This window comes from Nansenia antarctica, assembly GCF_963989245.1.
Source record: "Nansenia antarctica genome assembly, chromosome: 1".
Taxonomy (NCBI): domain Eukaryota; kingdom Metazoa; phylum Chordata; class Actinopteri; order Argentiniformes; family Microstomatidae; genus Nansenia; species Nansenia antarctica.
Window position 1 is genome coordinate 34,123,071 of NC_137674.1, and position 24,533 is coordinate 34,147,603.

The 24,533-nt window shown below is 46.8% G+C and overlaps 1 protein-coding gene across 2 annotated transcripts in view; it reads left to right on the top strand.

Annotated features, from left to right (window-relative positions):
• Positions 1–20,268, top strand: part of slc35f4 (solute carrier family 35 member F4) — a gene marked incomplete at both ends in the record, with an annotated part of 37,653 nt that extends 17,385 nt beyond the window's left edge. For both annotated transcript variants that reach the window (XM_080532282.1, XM_080532283.1), the window contains 6 exons: positions 9,599–9,902; positions 12,410–12,629; positions 14,014–14,139; positions 17,929–18,121; positions 18,427–18,516; positions 20,021–20,268. In XM_080532282.1, coding sequence (XP_080388408.1) covers positions 9,599–9,902; positions 12,410–12,629; positions 14,014–14,139; positions 17,929–18,121; positions 18,427–18,516; positions 20,021–20,268 — 1,181 coding nt within the window. The remainder of the gene's footprint in view (positions 1–9,598; positions 9,903–12,409; positions 12,630–14,013; positions 14,140–17,928; positions 18,122–18,426; positions 18,517–20,020) is intronic.
• Positions 20,269–24,533: the final 4,265 nt, after the last annotated feature.

Below are 24,533 nucleotides of genomic sequence, written 5' to 3' on the forward strand. Positions count from 1 at the left end.
TGCACTTTTGCTGTTCTGGCCTTGTGAGAGTTTTATCGTATTTGCGCACAGTTGATTTGTTATCATAATTACGTTCATGTGAGTGTTATTGCATCACTTGATAATTTCGTTTTCAAAGGAAAATACCCAGAGAGCCAAATATAATATATTTTTTATTCTATGGACGTTCTAATTAAAATTTAAACCCTAAAGGTACAAATTCAGACGTGCCGGTCTCCATATAATTGTGAGCTCTGGGCTGGTTGTGATGATGTAGCGTGATGGTGATGTAGAAGAGGGTCTACTGGGGTGCTCATTAAAGTCTGGAGGAGGCTGCAGAGGCCTGAACTTATTTGTATGTTACTAAGTTGTATATTAATAAGACTAATGTTCTTCATTATGTTGTGATTGTTCACATTAAAGGACATCACATACTTCAGTTTGAGCACCCCCCCCCAAATACCTGTTAGGATGGTAGAGAAGGTTTTGTAGTCACAGTTGAATGGTGCTGTAGTGTACAGCTCTAGGAGAGCTTTCATTTATTTTGCTTGACAATGTTATTAGTGAGCGGAGTAGAGGACATTAAGATTTCTACAGGGACTGTATCTATACTAGTCTCACAGCATTGTGTTTGGCTGTTTGAAGTTGTCGTTTGTGTCACGCCACTGATGACTGAAGATCTCTCTCTCTCTCTCTCTCTCTCTCTCTCTCTCTCTCTCTCTCTCTCTCTCTCTCTCTCTCTCTCTCTCTCTCTCTCTCTCTCTCTCTCTCTCTCTCTCTCTCTCTCTCTCTCTCTCTCTCTCACACACATATATATGTGGCTGCATTTGCAAATAAGAATTTGTTCTTACATGTTTGCCTGGTTAAATAAAGGTTAAAAATATATACAGTATATATATATATATTGCATATATATCTATATCTATATACTGTATATTGCATATATATAGTATATACTGTATATATATTGCACAATGCAAAAAGTAAATCTAAGTAAGATATCTTAAATCAAGGCAATATAAGCTTGTTTTCTGTCTGACTGCACCAGTTTTAAGATATCTCTTACTTGTTTTAAGACAATCTTGGCAAGTGAAATTTTCCTGTTCTGTTGGCAGATAATTTAAAGTAATATTTCCCCCTATTTTTATTGCTTTTTTTCTTGTTTTTGAGAGCTGACTTTTTGCAGTGCATATATATATGTGTGTTGCTGTTGTTTTATCTCGACCGAGTACTAGTTTTTATTTGAGTGTTTTAATTGTTGTAAGTCGCTTTGGACAAAGGCGTCTGCTAAAATACTTTTCTTGCATGTGATGATTAATTTTGAGACACATACAGGTACCAATTCCTTTTACGCTGATATACTCAACGGTACATAATCCTGTTTTTAAAGCTTTGAGTTGAATTGCGTCCATGCGTACCCTAGACTTCAAGGCCTTCATGGTTTTACAGAGATTACACAAAATATACACATCGGGCTGGTTTCATGGAGGCAGATTCAAACTTAAAAAAGCATTCCTCAATGGAGATTTTCCATTGCAAGTGTGATTTAATCCTGGACTCGGCTTAAACCTTGTCTGGGAAACCGGCCCTTAATCTTCCTTTAATCATCAGTGTTTCCATGTCTTCTCTCCTCGTATGAGTAGGAACAAGGCGAGGCTGGTAGGAGTAGAAATCAGAGGACCTGCTCATTGTATTACACGGAACAGAACGAGGAATGTTATCAAACATTTGATACCATTCCCAATTCCATTCCATGCATTACAACGATCCTGTTCAGTCAGGCATTTACATTCCACATTTAAAAATGTTGCCATTTAGCAAACGCCTTCATCCAAAGCGACTAACAACAAATACATTTGTCGAGGTAAGTGAATCATCTATCCACCAGTCATCTTAAGAAAAGTACTCTCTGCTCGGGCCAGGGGCCATTGGCAGTCACACAATGCTAGAAGAAGGAAGAATGTATTTGTTTATTTTGTTAACGTACAGTAGAGAACCTGAACAGAGGCTGTGTAACACTGACCCAGAGTCCAGTTTAGGCAGTATAACACTAGAACACCACATCACCAACTGTCAAATTTGAAAGTGACAGTTAAATCTATTGACTATTTTACCTACTATAAGAGCCTATACTATACTCACAGGGTCAAATGACCCCACCCATGGCTGTTCTAGTGAACTGACTGAACCAGTCAGGTCAGGAGCATCAATGGGAACACTCCATTGGATTTAGCGCTGGTCTATCCATCAACGTCTATGCTGTCAGGCTCCTGTGACTGGGCTCTAAAAGAAAATGGGATGAGATTGTGAGGCCCAAGCTGACCTGGTCCATCACACGGTCAGTGTTTGTCCTGCTAATGGGAGTGGCGACAGTGAAGGGCAGTAGGGGGGAAGGTACTTCACAGGGGAATGCTACCTCCCTGTTAGATCTCATGCTATCTTAGTGTCCAATGAACTGTGTGTATACTGATGATGATAGAGTTACAAATTGGTTGGTAACAGACTTGTTGTTTCACACTAATTCGGCTACCATACTTGGCGTATGCTTTCTGCCTTGGTACAGTATAGTTATAGATAATGATAACGGTGGTAATAATTGTGAGGTAAAAGCTCCGTATTTTAAAGGGACAGTCTGGGATTCCAACAGCAGGGAAGGTGGTCTCCCCATCACCTTGTTTGGTACACAGCTGAGGGAGGGGGGGCTGCAGGAATGGAGCTTTGGCCAGAAAGGCAACGTCTGTGTCTGTGTCTGTGTCTGTGTCTGTGTCTGTGTCTGTGTCTGTGTGTGTGTGTGTGTGTGTGTGTGTGTGTGTGTGTGTGTGCGTGTGTCTGTGTCTGTCTGTCTGTCTGTCTGTGCCTGTCTGTGTGTGTGTGTGTGTGCGTGCGTGTGTGTGTGTGTGTGTGTGTGTGTGTGTGTCTCTGTCTCTGTGTGTGTCTGTGTCTCTGTGTGTGTCTGTGTCTGTATCGGTCTGTGTCTGTCTGTCTCTGTGATGGGTCTGAGTCTGTGTCTGTCTGTACTGTATGACTGTACTAAGCTGCTGTAAATTAGTAGTTTATATTGTTCCATTATAAGCATTTGATCTTTGGATCTTTAAGCATTTCATAATTTTTTTCCCTCTTCATTCTTGGAAGTGCACCAAACGTGTTATAGTGTTATTATATAGCAGCTGCATCCGCTGGTAATGATTCAGCCTTATTATGATAGCTCAAATATGGCCAATCATTTTGTATTAATGAGGTGGAAGAACCTTTATTTTAATATCTGCATCCTGGCGATGGATTAGAGTGGCGCCTCAGGGGAAAAAGATGCTAACTACATCACAACTACAACCGCTCGGCACCGTACAGAGAAGTCAGTCCTCTGTATGAACCATTATAGACACAGCCTGTTAGTGGTCAGGCAGCCCAGCAGGTGAAGGTATTGACAGGGTGAAATACCCTCAGTGGTGGGTTACATTTACCATTTACATATTTGGCATTTAGCAGACTAGCTTATTCCAAAGTGACTTACAATCAATAACGATGCTAAGCTCACTCTGTCCAGACGACAGTCAGGTGTTCTCATACAAATGAGACTATTGCTCTAAACGACATCAAGCAGGCTTGCTGCTGTGCCTTAAAAAAGACTCAATGTTAATAATAATAATAATAATAATAATAATAATAATAATAACAATAATAATTATGATAGTAATAATAATAATGGATACTTTATTGATCCTCGAGGGGAAATTATCTTTTTGCACCCCCCCCCCAAGACACACACCCAGCACAGCCCTGCCTTAGGGAGAACCTAGCTCTGGGCTCTGGGCACAGGGTCAGCCCCCGTCAGGCACCCCTGGAGCAGTTATGGGTTAAGTGCCTTGCCCAAGGGCACAACGGCAGTGGTAGGCACCTTAGATGTGATGCCAGCAACCCTCCAGTCACCAGCTCGCATGCAGCTCCCTACTGCAGTTCATCGAACCAGAGACTTTCCATTTGCTGGTCGGCCTCTAACCTCTCGGCTACCTGCCACCCCGATGTTGTACTAACACTTGATTTAATATGTAGTGTTTCTGCTCTAAGGGTCTGTATATGGGATGTATTGAGGTAGAACGTATGTATGACATATGTAAATGTATGACAACGTTAATGTATGACAACTATAACAACTGTAAAAATTCTAAAATATGTGCCATAGGGGTGTCACTTCAAATGGGAGCTCGCACTCAAACCTTAAGCGCCAAGATTTGCATACAGTACCCTAAATGGATTTCAGATTACATTTTCACCCAACTGAAAGCTCTATCTGATATGCCAAGATCCCAAGCCAACTGACTGAGTTCCAAATGCCACAGAAAGCTGTCTAATTGTCACAGTAACCTTAAATGTCACTGTATTCAAGGGCTCCATAAATGGAACATAAATATAGCAATTAAATATAACAATTAGACAAATAGTCAGCTATAACTGGAACTGATTCTGTATGCTGAAATTCTTAGGTTTTGGTTCCTCGACATTGCAGCAGCAAGAGAAAAAGTTATTAAGAAAAACAGTAAGACAATATAACAATAGAAATAGTAATAGCTGCCACTGTATTTTTGTGTAATATAATATATAGTTATTTATTATGCCATTTAGCTGACGCTTTTATCCAAAGCGACTAACATTGCAGTGAGTGCATACATTTTTCAGTATATATGGTCCCAGCAGGAATCGAACCCACAACCTAAGCATTGTTAGCGCCATGCTCAACCAACAGAGCCACAGAGGACCACGAGATGTCCTCTCCTAATCTCCTGCTTCAACGCAGACATCCTTTGCTCGTCGTAACAGCCTAGCGTCCCTAACTTTGAGCCAGGCCTTTGATTTTTTTGAGTAAAGTGGTACGGGTAGTTTCAAGGACACGTTCAATGTGACACAGTCTCTGTTCCCAGTTCCAAGCCTTAGACAGCACAGCACACTGAGTCTGGAACCCAGTTCATCTTCACTCTCTTTAAATGGATTTGAGTGAATTTCACACACTCATTTATTGCAATATGTTCTACGTTCTGTCCTTGATAACCTTAAGAATCCAAAGCATGAATCACACTTTCATGGTTTATTCCATCTGTTACTTTTGGGAGATTTGCTCTGAAAGTTTAGTAGTTGTTTTATATGTCGGAGCTAATGGTCCTCAGATTCAGATTCAGATTTAATTGTCATTGGCAGAGTACAAGTACAAGGACAACGAAACGCTTTCGGCCTCCTCGGATACTCTGTCATACTGATGTAGTAGAGGGGAGAGACTGTTAGAGAGACCAGAGTAGAGGGGAGAGACTGTTAGAGAGACCAGAGTAGAGGGAAGAGACTGTTAGAGAGACCAGAGTAGAGGGGAGAGACTGTTAGAGAGACCAGAGTAGAGGGGAGAGACTGTTAGAGAGACCAGAGTAGAGGGGAGAGACTGTTAGAGAGACCAGAGTAGAGAGGAGAGACTGTTAGAGAGACCAGAGTAGAGGGGAGAGACTGTTAGAGAGACCAGAGTAGAGGGGAGAGACTGTTAGAGAGACCAGAGTAGAGGGGAGAGACTGTTAGAGAGACCAGAGTAGAGAGGAGAGACTGTTAGAGAGATCAGAGTAGAGGGGAGAGACTGTTAGAGAGACCAGAGTAGATGGGAGAGACTGTTAGTGAGACCCGAGTAGAGGGGAGAGACTGTTAGAGAGACCAGAGTAGAGGGGAGAGACTGTTAGAGAGACCAGAGTAGAGGGGAGAGACTGTTAGAGAGACCAGAGTAGAGGGGAGGGACTGTTAGAGAGACCAGAGTAGAGGGGAGAGACTGTTAGAGAGACCAGAGTAGAGAGGGGAGACTGTTAGAGACACCAGAGTAGAGAGGGGAGACTGTTAGAGACACCAGAGTAGAGAGGGGAGACTGTTAGAGACACCAGAGTAGAGAGGGGAGACTGTTAGAGACACCAGAGTATTGAGGGGAGACTGTTATAGACGAGACTGTTAGACCACCATCGCTGCTGCTAATGTAGCCTAGCCATGGAGTAAACGGCAGGGCCGGGGCCGTGGTGCTGGGGGGGGCAGTGCTGGGGGGGGGCCCGTGGTGCTGACCCAGCAGAGTGAGAAACAGCTGCACATGTCATCCTTTAGTCCTGGGCTGGTGTAAATTGATCTACACACTGTAGATCCTGTCTGTCTCTCTCTCTGTAGAACTGATCCTGTCTGTCTCTCTCTCTGTAGAACGGATCCTGTCTGTCTGTCTCTCTGTAGAACAGACCCTGTCTCTCTCTCTCTCTCTCTCTCTCTCTCTCTCTCTCTCTCTGTATAACTGATCCTGTCTGTCTGTCTCTCTGTAGAACAGACCCTGTCTCTCTCTCTCTCTCTCTCTCTCTCTCTCTCTCTCTCTCTCTCTCTCTCTCTCTCTCTCTCTGTATAACTGATCCTGTCTGTCTGTCTCTCTGTAGAACAGACCCTGTCTCTCTCTCTGTATAACTGATCCTGTCTGTCTGTCTCTCTGTAGAACACATCCTGTCTGTCTCTCTGTAGAACAGATCCTGTCTGTCTCTCTGTAGAACAGATCCTGTCTGTCTCTGTATAACTGATCCTGTCTCTCTCTCTGTAGAACTGATCCTGTCTCTCTCTCTGTAGAACTCTCTCTCTCTCTCTGGACACGCCCTCACATCATCTCAGTCACAAAACACACACACACACACGCAACACACACAAACACAACTATAGCACGCAATGTTATTAAATACCCATCCAACCATTCCATCCCACAATCCATTAAGGCAGTGCTGCATTTAAGCATTCTGCTTTGACTGCAAAATGATTGCTTCAAAGAATAATTAAATAAACTAAATCCTTACATTCCAGCTCTCAGTCCTTGGGTACGCAGTAGTGGGTTTGATGTGCGTGCTCACACTCAGCTTCAGGGTGGCCCAGTCTCCCAGTGTCCCTACGCACACACTGCACCACTACACAAACTACCCAGTCTGCACTGAATCTGCACCGATCTGGAAACGCCTACTCAGTGCTTTACAGACGCAACAGCAAAAACAAAAGGGCAGGGCTGCTAAACTTTTAACAATGTCTGTGTCGGTTGTAAATACAGTAACTCAGCATTACAGAACTCAACAGTAAAATGTCACTTAATATTGTTGTTGTTGTTGTTGTTGTTTGTGGTCTGAGCTGCCGTAACGTCTGGATTTTCCCTCAGGGATCAATAGTATCTATCTGTCTATCCATCTCTCTCTCTCTCCATCTACCTGTCTGTCTATCCATCTATCTATCTCTCTCTCCATCTACCTGTCTGTCTGTCTATCCATCTCTCTCTCTCTCCATCTACCTGTCTGTCTATCCATCTATCTATCTATCTCTCTCTCCATCTACCTGTCTGTCTATCCATCTATCTATCTCTCTCTCTATCTACCTGTCTGTCTGTCTATCCATCTCTCTATCTCTCTCTCTATCTACCTGTCTGTCTGTCTGTCTATCCATCTATCTATCTATCTCTCTCTCTATCTACCTGTCTGTCTATCCATCTATCTATCACTCTCTCTATCTACCTGTCTGTCTGTCTGTCTATCCATCTATCTATCTATCTCTCTCTCTATCTACCTGTCTGTCTATCCATCTATCTATCTCTCTCTCTATCTACCTGTCTGTCTGTCTGTCTATCCATCTATCTATCTATCTCTCTCTCTATCTACCTGTCTGTCTATCCATCTATCTATCTACCTACCTACCTACCTACCTACCTACCTACCTATCTATCTATCTATTAGAGAAATGCTGGTAGAAGAGTTTGCTCAGCTCTTTAACTGTAATGTTTGTTTTACTTAGTAGCCAGTTAGATTTCCTCAGTAGCCGGTTTGCTCCAAACAGACTAAATATATATAAAAATATGCAGCATTAGATTATCTAATATGGGTTGGTTCTGAACTATCAATCCCACCATTTCCTTTAAGCTATCAGCTATGAACAATGACAGGCAGCAGGGGAAAGAGAAAAGGGGAGAGAGAGAAAAAGGATTCCATCAGCGACAAGGTTGCCCTGTCTTTCTAGTCAGATGTCATGTGACAGGGCTGACGCTTACACATACTGTAGATAGTTTTTCGGGGTGTCATGTTTCTGTGCACCTCTGAATATACCGCATGTGTGCCTATGTTCAAGCCATCTCCCCTGTGCTGCGTGTGACCCTCTGGTGCTATTTCTGACATGGGCAGCTAGCATGCTAAGCCGACACATTTGTGTCTTTACAGCAGGTAATTTAACCCGGGGGGCTACTGTTCAGTAAAGGACGCCTGATCGATACATGCTTACTCTCCACAGTAAGGTGGCCAGAGTATCGTCAGAGAATAGAGCATGGGACCTGACTTCCTCTTATAGGAAATCCTTCCCAGATAAATCCCTTTGTGTAGTATGTGTAGCTATTCCACCTGGTTTGTTTAACACGCTCAGTGTCAGACTGCCCTGTGTGTGTGGATCTGTTGTATTTGGGAATAAATGGTAAATGGATTGACTTATATAGCGCCTTATTCCAAAGCGCTTTACAATGGCCTCTCATTCACCCATTCACACACCAATGGCGGCAAGCTATCGTGCAAGGCGCCGGCCCGCTCATTGGGAGAAATTTGGGGTTCAGTGTCTTGCCCAAAGACACCTCGACATGTGGCCAGCGGGGGTTCGAACCACCGATCTGCCGACCATTAGACGCCGGCTTTACCTCCTGAGCCACAGCCACCCACAATGTGCATAGAGATCTGTTGTATTTGGGAATGTGTATAGAGATCTGTTGTAAGTAAGAAGGTCACAATGTAGCTGATGAAGCCTATAAACATTTACATTTTTTGCCATTCAGCAGATGTTTTTATCCAAAGCGACTTTACAACAACAAGCACATTAGTCTAAACAAGGAAGTGAATCATCGATACATCAGCAGGGCCGATGCTACGTACGTACACACGCATCATGAGGCTGTTTTTAGGCACCAAAACAGCCTAATGATCATCATAATGATCATAACGATGAATTATTTATATTTAAGATGAAGCACAACTACAATAGGCAGCACCATAAGACCATTATTATTAAACCACCATTAGCGCTAGCTAGCGCTATCCATTTAGCGGTTCTCTGAGCTGGCACTGCAAAGCAATTACACACAGGGAACCCAAATGGCCCGCAGCGGCAAAGACAAATCTTATGCTAGGACCAGGGCCGTCGGCCAGTCACAATGCTAGAAGAAGGAAGGATTATATGTATTTATAAATATTATTATTAACAGTAGAGGAAGTGTACAGAGGGGTAGGGAGCACTCTGAGTCCAAACAGTACTCTGTTGCAACTGCATGTTATTCTTGCACTCTGCATACTGAAACATACTTGCACGCACACTCGCACGCACACTCGCACTCGCACGCACACTCGCACGCACACTCGCACGCACACACACACACACACACACACACACACACACACACACACACACACACACACACACACAAACCCTACTCAATACACCTAGTATCTTCTAACAACTCCACCTCAGCATCCCCCCCTCTGTCCCTGCCCCCTCTGTCCCTGGCTCTGAGTCCAACTTCATCTTAGCGTTCTTCCCCCCTCTGTCCGTCCCCCCCCCGTCCCCCCTACAGGAGAGGAGGGCTCCGAATCCAATGCGGAGACCCCGGGCAGCGAGACCAGCGGGGAGGGCAGGAGGTCCTACCAGGCGTGCGCCCGCACGGCCCTGAAGGTGCTGGGGGGTCTCCTGGTGGTCCTGTGCGTGTCCTCCTCCTGGGTGGGCACCACACAGGTGGTCAAGCTCACCTTCCAGTCCTTCTCCTGCCCGTTCTTCGTCTCCTGGTTCAGCTCCAACTGGAACATCCTGTTCTTCCCCCTCTACTACTCCTGCCACGTGGCCACCACGCGGGACAAGCAGACTCCCATCCAGAAGTTCAGGTGAGGTGTCGCGGGAGGGTTTCACCAGTGTCCTGGTCACCCAGTCTCTCTGTCCCAGTCTCCCAGTCTCTTCCAGTCTCCCAATCTCTCTGCCCCACTTTCCCAGTCTCCCTGCCCCATTCCTTCCCTCCCTCACCCACAGCGCAGGTAAGAGCTGAGCTTACGTATGTCAAGGATAAGAGGATGCTTACGCTTGGTTTCCCAGTCTCCTAGTCTCACACTTTACCAGTCTCCCACTCTCCCACTCTCCCACTCTCCCAGTCACCCTCTCTCCCAATCTCCCAGTCTCCCAGTCTCCCAGTCACCCTCTCTCCCAGTCTCCCAGTCCCCCAGTCTCCCAGTCTCCCAGTCACCCACTATCCCAGTCTCCCAGTCTCCCAGTCACCCACTATCCCAGTCTCCCAGTCTCCCAGTCTCTCCCACTCTCCCACTATCCCTGCCACAGTCTCCCAGTCTCCCAGTCTCAGAGTCTCCCTCTCTCCCAGTCACCCTCTCCCAGTGTCCCAATCTCCCAGTCTCCCACTCTCCCAGTCTCCCACTCTCCCTCTCTCCCAGTCTCCCAGTCCCCCAGTCTCCCAGTCTCCCTCTCTTCCAGTCACCCTCTCTCCCAGTCTCCCAGTCCCCCAGTCTCCCAGTCTCCCTCTCTCCCAGTCTCCCAGTCCCCCAGTCTCCCAGTCTCCCTCTCTTCCAGTCACCCTCTCTCCCAGTCTCCCAGTCCCCCAGTCTCCCACTCTCCCACTCTTCCACTCTCCCAGTCTCCCAGTCTCCCAGTCTCTCCCACTCTCCCACTATCCCTGCCACACTCTCCCAGTCACCCTCTCCCAGTGTCCCAATCTCCCAGTCTCCCACTCTCCCAGTCTCCCACTCTCCCAGTCTCCCACTCTCCCACTCTCCCTCTCTCCCAGTCTCCCAGTCCCCCAGTCTCCCAGTCTCCCTCTCTCCCAGTCACCCTCTCTCCCAGTCTCCCAGTCTCCCTCTCTCCCAGTCACCCTCTCTCCCAGTCCCCCAGTCCCCCAGTCCCCCAGTCTCCCAGTCTCCCACTCTTCCACTCTCCCAGTCCCCCAGTCTCCCAGTCTCCCAGTCTCCCTCTCTCCCAGTCTCCCAGTCCCCCAGTCTCCCACTCTCCCACTCTTCCACTCTCCCAGTCCCCCAGTCACCCACTCTACCAGTCACCCACTCTCCCAGTCACCCACTCTCCCAGTAACCCACTCTCCCAGTCACCCACTCTACCAGTCTCCCAGTATCCCACTCTCCCACTCGTCCACTCTCCCAGTCTCCCAGTCCCCCAGTCACCCACTCTCCCAGTCACCCACTCTACCAGTCACCCACTCTCCCAGTCACCCACTCTCCCAGTAACCCACTCTCCCAGTCACCCACTCTACCAGTCTCCCAGTATCCCAGTCTCCCACTCCCCCAGTCTCCTCCCCTCCCTCACCCACACCATTGGGTACGAGCCGAGCTTACGTATGCCAACGATAAGAGGATGCCTGTGTACAGTATCTGTCAAAAGCACAGCTTTGAGAAACTATTACTACCTCCTATAACTCAAAGATATTTAATCAGCTGTGATTGGGGGTGGGTGCTAATGAGAGATGCTGTAGTGAGCAGATTTGTGCTAAGCTGTTTGTTGTTGTTATTTAGTAGGTCTGATACCTCCCAGTGCCAAGCGTAGCAGAAGGTCTTATAACACACTCTCCTTTTTTTAATTGCCATTTTGCAGCCAGGCGTGTGACTGGGGGATATTGACCGTTTAGTAACGTCTCCTTCTGCATATCAGGAGACTATCACCCCTACCACCAGCCTCCTGGAAACAACAAACACAACTGATGTCATTAACCACACGGCTTCCTTCCTCCTCTAATGCTTATGGATTCCCAACTCCCAGTTTTCTCCTCAGGGAACCCGAACTCAACCCTTTCGATAAGTGCTCTGAACAACAGCGTAGTTGTAAAAATGTCCAGTAATAGTAGTTATAATAATAGTTTTGAGGACAATAATAATACTACTACTACTGCTCTGAAAACATCAGGCAGACAAGAGCATTCGGCTTTTTCCATCAGAGCTGTACATTTCTGGAACTTAATACCCAGCTCTATCAAACAATGTTCTACTCTGACAGGCTTCAAGTCCAAACTGAAATCATGGCTGATAGTTAACCAATCATGTGACCACTGACCACATAGAGTCAAAAATGTTTTCTGTTTTTATGATATATTATGATATTATGATGATTGTTTGTAATGTTTTCTTGAGTGTAAAGTATGATGTTTTTATTTCCTCCCTGTCCCTGTAGTTCTGTTTTAAATTCTTTATAACATCTGAGGCCGTATTTCCCCTGTGGATTTACCTTCCCAGGGACTGCTGATGTAATTTAGCTACCCAGCTAATTCAGGGACAGTCAATGACTGTCCATTGTCCCTTTTAAATAAACGAATAAATACAAAATAAAATACTACTACTAGGGCTCTCTTTCAACCCTCTCTTCTGATTGGGTGTCACAACAACAGAGAGTGCAGCAGGCTGTTCGGGGAGGAGGGGATGACCCTGAAGCTGTTCCTGAAGAGGACAGCTCCCTTCTCCATCCTGTGGACCCTCACCAACTACCTGTACCTCATGGCCCTGCGCAAGCTGACCGCCACCGACGTCTCGGCCCTCTACTGCTGCCACAAGGCCTTCGTCTTCCTGCTGTCCTGGATCGTCCTCAAGGACCGCTTCATGGGTGTCCGGGTCAGTACACACACATACACACACACACACACACACACACACACACACACACACGCACACACACACACACACACACACACACACACACACGCTCACACTGTGTGTCCTCATTCAGAGGTTAACACTAGAACACCACATCACCAACTGTCAAATCTTATTTCAAATTTGAAAGTGACAGTTAAATCTAAGTGACAGTTAACACTAGAATAGCCGTTTATGGGCGTCCGGGTCAGTACCTTCGCACGCTCATACTGTGTATCCCCGTTCAGAGGTTAAAGGTCAACGTTGCATTCTCAGTTCTCACTTCCCATGTATTGCATGGATGCAGATTTTAAGAACTACATAAGTACAAATATGTGACATTCACACGCTCATACTTTATGTCCTCATTCAGAGGTTAACACTAGAACAGCCGTGGGTGGGGTCATTTGACTAAGTGAGTAAAAAAAAACTGCACTCGATCAAATTTCAGGACCCTCCTTTCATTACTTTTCCTAGATATGTGCGTTCTACCACCCAGTATAAAGCTATTTTGCTGTTTTTTTGTGTAGGAGGCAGTGCTAATTTACAAGACGCACCAACTAGTGGTCTTTGTGTGTAAATAGCAGCTTCCCATTGTAAAGACTATGGTCATTTGGCCCCCGAGGCAGTTCTAATACATAAATTAGGCACAGCTATTCTGCTGTTAAGCGTCAAGGGGTCAACATTGCTTTCACAGTTCTCACTCTCCTCTACTGCTGTTTACAATACTACCTTTGCGCATACCATATTTTTGCACATTGCACATAGCTGTTTGATAGACAGTAGCCTCTTTTATACATCGGTACATACCATACTGTACATAGCTACCTTAACTGTACATAGCTACCGTAACTGTACATATCTACCGTAACTGTACATAGCTACCTTAACTGTACATAGCTACCTTAACTGTACATATCTACCTTAACTGTACATATCTACCGTAACTGTACATAGCTACCTTAACTGTACATATCTACCTTAACTGTACATAGATACCTTAACTGTACATAGCTACGTTAACTGTACATATATACCGTAACTGTACATAGCTACCTTAACTGTACATAGCTCATAACCATATATACCTCTAAACTATCGTACTTGCCATACTGTATCTATCACCATCACTGTCATGTTTTTATATCATGTTTTACATCACTATTTGCACTTCTGGTTGGATGGTAAACTGTATTTCGTTGTCTGGTACTTGTACTCTGCAATGACAATAAAGTTGAATCTAATCTAATCATGTATTACATGGATACAGGTTTAAGAGCTACATAAGCTAAGTTAGTATGTCATGGTTTTTTGCTTCCTGGAGTGTCTCCCTAACTCTCTCTCTCTCTCTCTCTACCTGCAGATCGTGGCAGCCATCATGGCCATCACCGGCATCGTCATGATGGCGTACGCAGATGGTTTCCATGGCGACTCCATCATAGGTGTGGCCTTGGCTGTCGGGTCTGCCTCCACCTCAGCCCTCTACAAGGTCAGTCCACCACGCTTATGTCTGAATACTGAGTCCCTGTGCTTCTGTTTCTTTTAACACTAGAACAGCCATGCAACTAGTGGTCGTTGTGTGTAAATAGCAGCTTTCCAATGTAAAGACTATGGTCATTTGACCCCCGAGGCGGCTCTAATAGGTAAAAAAGGCACGGCTGTTCTAAGTGTTAATGATGTTCCAAACTGTTGATTCTGGCCTAAAGCCTAAAGTTTGGGCTATGTTTCAGAATTGTTTTTCTCTCCAGATTTTTTGACCTAATAATGTCTTGACTTTCATTGAAACCTCTTTTGTCCTCATGTTGACAGACACCAATAGCAGACTCCAAAAGCAAATCCAAAGCCTAGAATCAATACTACACATTGATGGCTCTCTTATGCCTGCACAAATGATGTGACAGAACACACCTGTCAAGCCAGTTGTCCCATTACTTTTGGGTACCCTAAGATAGGGGGGGACTATGCATAAAAAGTGGTATACTTTCTGAATGGTGATACCATTCAGTACAGAATATGTACATAAATACCATCAAATAAAATCTGTACCTCTTATTAATTATTTGTTAGATTTATTTTTGCACATTGCACATACCTCCCTTGATAGCCATTATGTATACATCAATTGTTGTGCTGAATATTTAGGGATTTTAACAACCAGTCCTATTAAGAATCCTGATGTCTGGTGTCAAAACCAGTGACCGCTGCGAAAGGGCAGCTGACAACCTGGGAAAGACCTGGTGACGACCTGAAGAGACAGCTGACAGGAGGGAACAGACCCCAACGGGGCTGGCATGGGTTAGCTACCCGTGTTGGCAGGAGCCTTTCACTACACAGTGACTTGGTTCCACCCAACTATGGCTATGAAAAATTCAAAAGGAAAAACACCCCTAGAGTCTGCGAGAGCGGGGGCGGAAGATGACTCATTGGCGGATCACACGGTAACAGACCCTGGAACGGAAATGACAACGAATCAAATGATCAGCACGGTAGTTGACGGAGTAACAACACTGGCAGGACACAAGCTACAAAGCTGCATCTGTGGCTGGAAAAAGATAACATCCGAGAAGGGTCTCAAGATCCACCAGGGCAGGAAAAAGTGCCTAAGAGAGCTTAGCGAGGTGCCTCGCATTGACCACTACTTCCTCAGAGGTAGGGCAAATCAGTCGAGTGAAGCCCAGTGGCAGGATATTCACCACAGTCCACAGGGTATCAGAACCCCAGACGAAGCTCAACCAAGCACAGATCCATCAACGGACATGAGTCCAGAGCCTATCCAGCCACAGACAGCAGTGGAGAGGAAGATGAATGGACGAAAGCCTCAAATCTTGTGGCCTAAAGCCTGCCAGAAAAAGGAGTGGGAAAACACCGACACAGACCTTGTCCATCTTCTAGAAGGTCTGAAAGGGGGCGTGGAAAGAAAACTGGACAAGATTGGAGACACCTGGCGCCACAACCAAGTGCTAAAGTGCTTGGCTGCCGAACTTGAGCACAAGAGGGTAACCACCAACGCCATGCCTCTAAATGCCCAGACTACCTTTCCACGGAAAACAACCTTCATCCGGGAAGGGGAGAAACAGCGGACCAAGCCATCACCTCCAGACTCAGGCCCACTGAACGCAGCCCGGGATTGGGAAATGCGGGTAGACCTCAGTCAGAGGCTCACCTTCCCACCCGAAATTGCAGTGACCAACCTGCGCCCAGACCTAGTCCTCTGGTCCAAGTCCTGCCGGCGTGTCTTCATCGTAGAACTGACGGTCCCATGGGAGGAGGCCATCGATGAGGCATTCGAACGGAAGAGGCTGCGGTATGCCAACTTAGCAGTCGAAGCAGAGGGGCGGGGCTGGAACGTGAAGGTGTGGCCAGTGGAGGTGGGCTGCAGAGGCTTTGTAGCCAGCTCCACCACAAGGCTCCTGAGGGCAGTAGGGATCAGAGGACAGGCCCAACGGAAGGCAATCAGAGAACTGTCCACTGCAGCAGAACGGAGCAGTCACTGGCTGTGGCTGAAACGTAGGGACCCAACATGGGCTCCCAAATGACCACATGGTGCCACCGTGCGACACACACCCAGGCCTGATCAGCCTGTGGTGGGCCAACCTCGGCAGAGGGTGTCTTGTGATAACTGGCCGAAACACCCAATGAGATCGGGGACCACAACTGAAGATGTGTCGTACTGGTGGCACCACGTGATCATTGCCAAATTCCACTCCACCCAAGAGGACATCTCCAACTCCACTCAATTGTTGTGCTGAATATTTAGGGATTTTAACAACCAGTCCTATTAAGAATCCATCGGTACATACCATAATGTACATCGCTACCTTAACTGTACATAGCTACCTTAACTGTACATAGCTACCATAACTGTACATAGCTACCTTAACTCTACATACTATGTAGTTATGAGCTATGTAACATGGTTAGATGCTAAACTACATTTCGTTGTCTGGTACTTGTACTCTGCAATGACAATAAAGTTGAATCTAATCTAATCTAATCGAATATAATTACTTACGCAGGGCACTATACAGTATATCACTATAAATGTCCCCCGCCTGCCGATAAAAAATAAGTCCTGCTTAAAATCAATGCATCTCCCTTTAAATTAAACAGTCCATTGTCTAACATACTGCACTGTCCATTGACAGCAATAATATTTCCAAACAAAGGAAACCATAATTAATTGGTTTTTATTCTTTCTTTCATTCATTCACAAAATGTACGATTGAATAATAATTAATAATTGTCACTGATTCAAACACGGAGGCGTGCTGCATTATTCGTGGGGGTAAACAACATGTTTAGTGTGCACTTGTTTACTCTGCCAATGAGACAAGATTCTGAATTGAATTGTCATTGGCAGAGTACAGGTACAGAGACAACAAAACGCATTCGGCATCTAGCCTGCTATAGTGCATAATGCAAATAGCCAGTGCAATAGCGCATAGTGCAAAAGCCAAGCAGCTAAGCATATATATATATGTATAGTGAGATATGTACAGACAAGGGCGAGATATCTACAGTAATATATATGCAGAATGAGATGTACAGAGCAATGGGCATCAATACAGTATGTTTACAGTATGTTTACAGTATAGGTACAGTATGTGTACAGTATATGTACTGTGTATGTACCGTGTATGTACAGTATAGGTATAGGTACAGTATAGGTACAGTAGGTTATAGGTACAGTATAGGTACAGTATTGGTACAGTAGGGTATAGGTACAGTAGGGTATATGTACAGTATAGGTACAGTAGGGTATAGGTACAGTATAGGTACAGTAGGGTATAGGTACAGTATAGGTAGGGTATAGGTACAGTATAGGTACAGTAGGGTATAGGTACAGTATAGGTACAGTAGGGTATAGTACAGTAGGGTATAGGTACAGTAGGGTATATGTACAGTATAGGTACAGTAGGGTATATGTGCAGTATAGGTACAGTATATGTAAAGTGTGCAAAAACAGCAGAAGCTGAGTTGAAGTCCTGAGTGGTGTGGGGGGAGGGTGTGCAATGTTCATCCTGTTGGGGGGTGGAGGGGGCTAGGGGGAATAGTGGTGGGAGCTAGGGGGCAAGGCTACCGCCGGGATCTTGAGTTTAGCAGCTCGACAGCTGCAGGGAAGAATCTTTGTTTTTCTTCCCTGCCCCGCAGGTGCTGTTTAAGATGTTCCTCCCCTGCCCCCCCCCCCCTCCAGGTGCTGTTTAAGATGTTCCTCCCATGCCCGCCCCCCCCCTCCAGGTGCTGTTTAAGATGTTCCTCCCCTGCCCCCCCCCTCCAGGTGCTGTTTAAGATGTTCCTGGGAAGCGCCAACCTGGGTGAGGTGGCTCACTTCCTGTCCACCATGGGCTTCTTCAACCTCATCTTCATCTCCTGCGTGCCGCTCATCCTCTACTGCACCAAGGTGGAGCACTGGGGATCCCTGTCCTCGCTGCCCTGGGGCTACCTGTGTGGTCTGGCTGGGCTGTGGCTAGGTGAGTCTCTACCCTGGGGCTACCTGTGTGGTCTGGCTGGGCTGTGGCTAGGTGAGTCTCTACCCTGGGGCTACCTGTGTGGTCTGGCTGGGCTGTGGCTAGGTGAGTCTCTACCCTGGGGCTACCTGTGTGGTCTGGCTGGTCTGTGGCTAGGTGAGTCTCTACCTGTGTGGTCTGGCTGGGCTGTGGCTAGGTAAGTCTCTACCTGTGTGGTCTGGCTGGGCTGTGGCTAGGTGAACGGGCACTCACACTCACACTCACACTCACACAGTTCTATGTGTATTAACCGTTTCTGTCTCCTCCAGTGTTTAACATCCTGGTGAACGTGGGCGTGGTGCTGACCTACCCCATCCTCATCTCCATAGGAACGCTGCTCAGCGTCCCCGGCAACGCAGGTGTGTGTGTGTAGTTGTGTGTGTGTATTCTACTTTTTAAAATTATTAAATTGTTTACATTTTTGGCCTTTGTGAGAATTGTGACACAGTCTGATCATTTGGTCCTCATGTCGGGATCTGATGTAATGATCAGACCTTTCTCTCGAAAAATGTGAATACATTTCTGCGTTGTTGAAAATCAACGACACATCGCTAGTCAACTAACACAGCTTGTTTTGTGAGCCTGCTAACAATGTAAAGTAGTGTTATAGTTAACTAAGTAGCAGTGGGGATTACTCACCCAATCCATTGTGTTGCAGTATTTTGACTTGACTAGCGAGTTTGTGTTGTGATTCTCAACAACGTTGAAACGTAGTTCCGTGTTTCAAAAGAAAAATTGGAAGATTTTGATTGGTTGCCGACATGAGGACCAAATGATCAGACTGTGTCACGTTTATCAGACGCCTTTATCCAAAGCAACTTACAACAAATACATTTGTCTACGTAAGTGAATCATCTATCCATCAGTCATCACAAGAAAAAGATAATCTATGAGAGAGGCCATTGGCAGTGAAAATGCTAGAAGGAAGAAATGTATGTGTTTGTTGTTTAACAGTGTACAGTATGTATGGATGTGTGTGTGCGTGTGGATGAAGCACTGCACATACAGCACTGACATTGACTTTAAGTCGATGTCATTATTACACACGTATCTTTATCATCATACATACAAATGTCAGACTATGGATCATGGATCACCTCTATAACGGGTGTGAAGAGCCCATGCAGTGGTGTTGTCAGCACTAAAGCCCCCCCCCGCTACCCCTCCAACCCCCAACCCCCCTCCCACCGCAAACAGATTACACAGCAAGTCTGACTTCCCTCACCTCAGAAACCCAATCACCCCCGCGCCTCCACAGACGCAGCAGCTACCGGTCACTCAGGGAGGATTGGGTTGCTAAGGCGACACTAAACGCCTGCAGACAGGGTTATTTTCCCTTAACCACAGCGGTGTGTATGAAGTGTATGAAGGTCAGTGGGTTACGCAGCCCGGGGGGGTTGTGGTCCAGACCGCAGAGGTGGGGGGGGGGGGGGAGGTAGTGGCCCACTTGTGCTGATTGTAAGTTGCAGGGCTAAGCTACAGTAAGCTTTCTCCCTTTATCCCCCACACCCCCCCCCCCCTCCTCCCCAACCCCCCCCCCCTCCTCCCCCACTCCCCCCCCCTGTGTTTCCTGTGGTTTTCAGTTACTTAATGTAATTAATCTGAACATTTTGTTTACTTTCACTATTTCTCTCTCTGTCCCCCCCACTCTCTCACACTCTCTTTCTTTCTTTCATTCTCTCTCTCATGCTCATCTCTGACTCTCTCCTTCCCTACCCCCCACTCTCCCCTCCTCCCCTCTCCATCCCTCCTCCCCTCTACCCCTCCTCCCCCTCCCCTCTCCCTACCTCCCCTCTCCCTCCTACCTCCCCCTCCCTCCTACCTCCCCCTCCCTCCCCTCCTCTCCCCTCCTCCCTCACCCAGCCGTGGACGTGCTGAAACACGAGGTGATCTTCAGCGTGGTGCGCCTGGCTGCCACCTGCGTCATCTGTCTGGGCTTCCTGCTGCTGCTGCTTCCTGAGGAGTGGGACGCCGTCACACTGCGCTTCCTCAACACCTTCGCCGACAAGAAGTCGGGAGGGGAGGAGCACGGAGAGGAGCTGACCGAGTCCAGCGTGCACACGCGCAGCCGCAGCCGCGCCAACGGGGTCGTCTCTATCCCCATGGCATGACCCCCGTGACCCCCCTGTACCCCCTCCCACGTCTACCAACGGCCATTTTTTCTCCTTTTCCGCATCCGGCCCCTGCCCTGCCACCAACCCCTTCCCTCCATCCTCCCTCCCTCTTCGCACGTTTCTTCAACCCCCCCCCCCCCTCTACCTTACACACCTGGGAAGCGTGCCGGGATGACTCTTCTTCTTCAAGACAGGAAGTCCAAACACAGAGGAAAAACAGGAAGTATATATATCTTAAAGACTGTGATAAACAACAACAAACTGGTGAGGAGTTGAACCTCTGATGTCAGGGGAGGGGGAGAGAGAACAGTGATGTCACTTCCTCTTCAGGTGGAGGAGGAGGGGGGGGGAGAGCGAACAGCGATGTAAATCCCCCTTCAGGAGGAGGGGGGGGGGGGGGGGGAGAGAACAGCCACGGATTTTCGCTGATGATGAAAGTTAGAAAGAAAGTGTCGTACTTTCTTCATCTCCTCGCCACGCCAGTCCTACCCCGCCCCCCCTCCCCCCCCCGCACGCCCCCCCCCTCCCCCGAGACCACACACAAGCCCCACTGGCCTGCCCGTCCCTTCGACCTGCTCCACGGACTGTATTCTGTGAATATAAATATTGACAGGGCCAGTTTCAATCGGCTCGATCTTTATCTGTATTTATTGAATTTACTCAGAGGTGTATCGATAGAGACAAGATTATTTACATTTTACTTCTTATATATATAGTGTTATATACTGGAACGGGTTGGAAAAATATACTATGCTTAATGTACAGGCTCTCTTTTTCTTTTCTAATAAATAATAAATAAAGACCCACCTTTGTAGCGGTGTATTTTTAGGATACACACACAGTACAATATCTCAAACGTGTTAGACCAGCCTATGAACGTATGCATATGGTCAAAGGCTACACGTGTAAGAATGCAATAATATGGAGTTGAAAAGGTAAACACTAGTATTTGGTTAATTTAGAGTATGCTAAAATACTTCAGTGACCCACACACAGTCCAGTCATTGATGGTCATACAAGTGGATCCACAGCACATTGTACAGGGTCTCCTGGGGCATTGTCCAGGGGCTCCTGGCTGGCAGAGCTTCTGAAACCTCTCTTCATCCAGCCAGAGCCTTCAGATCCTCCTATCACATTAACTCTGCATGCACCATGTGACACACAGACACACACACCCCCATACACACCTACACATCCACACCCCCCACACATCCACACCCATACACCCCCCCCCCCACACACACACACACACACACACACACAGACTCCCTGAAGGAGCCACACACCGGGTCGTGTCTGTGCAGTAGATTATGATTTAAAGCGTATCAGTCAGAGTGCTGTTCATACTGTTCATACTCCCCCCCCCCCCCCATGTTATTCTACCAGGACCATGTCAAACACCTGCTCTGGTGATTATGTCAGGCATTCATTAATCTCCTGGTACATAATATAATATATGACGTTTAGCTGACACGCTTTTATCCAAAGCGACGTACATTGCAGTGAGTGCATACATTTGTCAGTATATATGGTCCCAGCAGGAATCAAACCTAACCACAACCTAAGCGTTGTGAGTGCCGTGCTCTACCGACTGAGCCACAGAGGACCACAGTACTTCTTGAGTAAGATTTGAGTGAGGATGTTTTTTTTTATTTTATATAAATATATATCTACACGCATACATGGCTGAATGTACAGGACGTGAAGGAGTGCCTGCTTTTGTTCAACTTCATGAGTTTCACAAAGCTATGAACTGTGCATATTGTTACATTTTTTTACATTTAGCAGACGCCTTATTCCAAAGCGACTTACAATCGATACATTTGACTAAGCGTGTGAATCATCAATTCACCAGTCGTATCAGGAAGAGTAATCTAGCTCATGCCAGGGGCCATTGGCAGTCGTCGTGATAGAACATTTTTTGTTTAGTTTTTTGACACTGGAGAAATAGTACAAGGGGGGGAAGTAGAAATCTTAGGAAACACAGTATTGGGGGAGGCAGGTGTCTCAGGAGACACAGTATAGAGGGAAGCAGGTGTCTCAGGAGACACAGTATAGAGGGAAGCAGGTGTCTCAGGAGACACAGTATAGAGGGAAGCAGATGTCACTACCGTATCCTCCTCTGTCCTGACTGATGTCCAAGCATCTCCAGCAGCGTTGAGAGGACGATTCATCCTGTCTCAGATTCATCCTGTCTCAGTAATAATCAGAGCGTTTAATAAATCCTGCAGGGATGACAGGCTCTCCTGTGCTGAGTCACCCCCCCACCCCTCCCCGCTCACTGGCAAAAGATCTATCTCTGGTCATTATGTGGTGAAGGCTTTTATGGCCCAGCCAAGCACTGATTAATCTCCAGGTACTGTAGAAACACACACACACACACACACACACAGAGCCTGAGGTAATTTCAGAGCACCAAATAGTCCTTATTAAACATGGAGAATGTTTGTTAGATATAAGACTCTACTCTGAGGCTTATTACATGCTCACACGCACACGCACACACAGACACACCCCCGGGTGTTTTAGACCAGGGATTGCTGTGACGTCCCTGAGACAGGCCATCTAATGAAGCATTTGCTGAAGTGACAGAATCACACACACACGCACGCACGCACACACACACACACACACACACACACACACACACACACACACACACACACACACACACGGCTGGCCTATTAAGCCAAGTGAGCGAGGAGAGGAGAGAGTAGTGTAGGAGGGAGAAGAGGAGAGAGGGATGTAGGGAGGGAGGAGAGAGGGAGACCTTCATTTTCAAGGTCACACTTGAAAATGAGCCCTTGGGGCTCAATGTGTTTTTTACCTGTATAAATAAAGGTTAAATAAAATTTAAAAAATGTGGGGAGGAGAGGAGAGAGGGATGTAGGGAGGGAGGAGAAGAGAGAGTGATGTAGGGAAGAAGGTGTTGTTAATACATATATCAACACTAGCTAGGATCGTGAACAGCAAAGACAGACTCACTCCTCACAAGTAGACAGTCAGTTTACACATCTGCTTATCAAGACAGGAAAAAGTAGGCCTATAACAACCGTATGTGATACAGATCGTCTGTATTTACAGATATAATCTTCAATACTTATTAGCCTTGACTTCCTTACCAACGACAATGGAGTTCTGGGTTCTTTTTGGCATTTAGCAGACGCCTTATTCCAAAGCGACTTACAATCAATACATTTGACTAAGCAAGTGAATCATCAATCCACCAGTCGTATCAGGAAGAGTAATCTAGCTCAGGCCAGGGGCCATTGGCACTCTCAGTGATAGAAGGAAAACATTTTTTTTTTTAAATATATATAGACACTGGAGAACAGAGAGACAGTACAGGGGGGGCAGTAGAAGTCATAGGGGACACAGTAAAGGGGAAAAGCGGGTGTCTCAGGAGACGCCGTGCTGGGGGGTAGTGGATGTCTCAGGAGGAGCAGTTAAGGTGTAACCTGAAGAGATGGGTCTTCAGTCTCCGACGGAAGATGGGTAGTGACTCTGCAGTTCTGACAGCCGTGGGAAGCTCATTCCACCAGCGGGGAGCCAGTGTAGTGAAGAGACGTGATTGGGCAGTGCGACTGCCATGTAGGTGTAGAGGTGGTGGGGCCAGTCGGCCAGCAGAGGTGGAGGAGCGGAGGGAACGGGCTGAAGTTTGGGGGGTGACCGTTGCCTGCAAGTAGGCAGGGGCTGCCTGTCCCTTTAGCTGCCTGGTAGGCAAGCACCAGGGTCTTGAATCTGATGCGAGCTGCTATCGGGAGCCAGTGCAGGGTGCGAAGGAGAGGGGTGACATGAGGACATTTGTGGAGGTTGAACACCAGACGGGCAGCAGCGTTCTGGATGAGCTGCAGAGGTGAGCTGCAGAGGTCTGAATGTGGTTAGAGGACTTATGCAGCTCTGTCTCTGTGTCACCTACCAATCACGCCTCTCTCTCTTTCACCATGTGCCTGGGCAGTGGGAAGGGGTGGGGGGGGGGGGGGGGGTGAGGCGGAAAACAAGAAGAAAAAAAAAAGAACAGGGTCTCTCAAGCATTAACTTTGAGTTACACAGTTAACCTGTGGGGAGGGTTGCCATAGAAACCCAGCTCATTATAACGAGAAAGTGAAGTATGAAGTAGACAGAGGGGACAGGGACAACACACCTACCGACCGTTTAATAAACCACAAACCTAAACATCCTGTTTATTGCATTTGTACAGTAGCAGCCAGCAACAGACAGACAGGGGAAAGAGCTTCAGGACAAAAACAACATTCATGCTG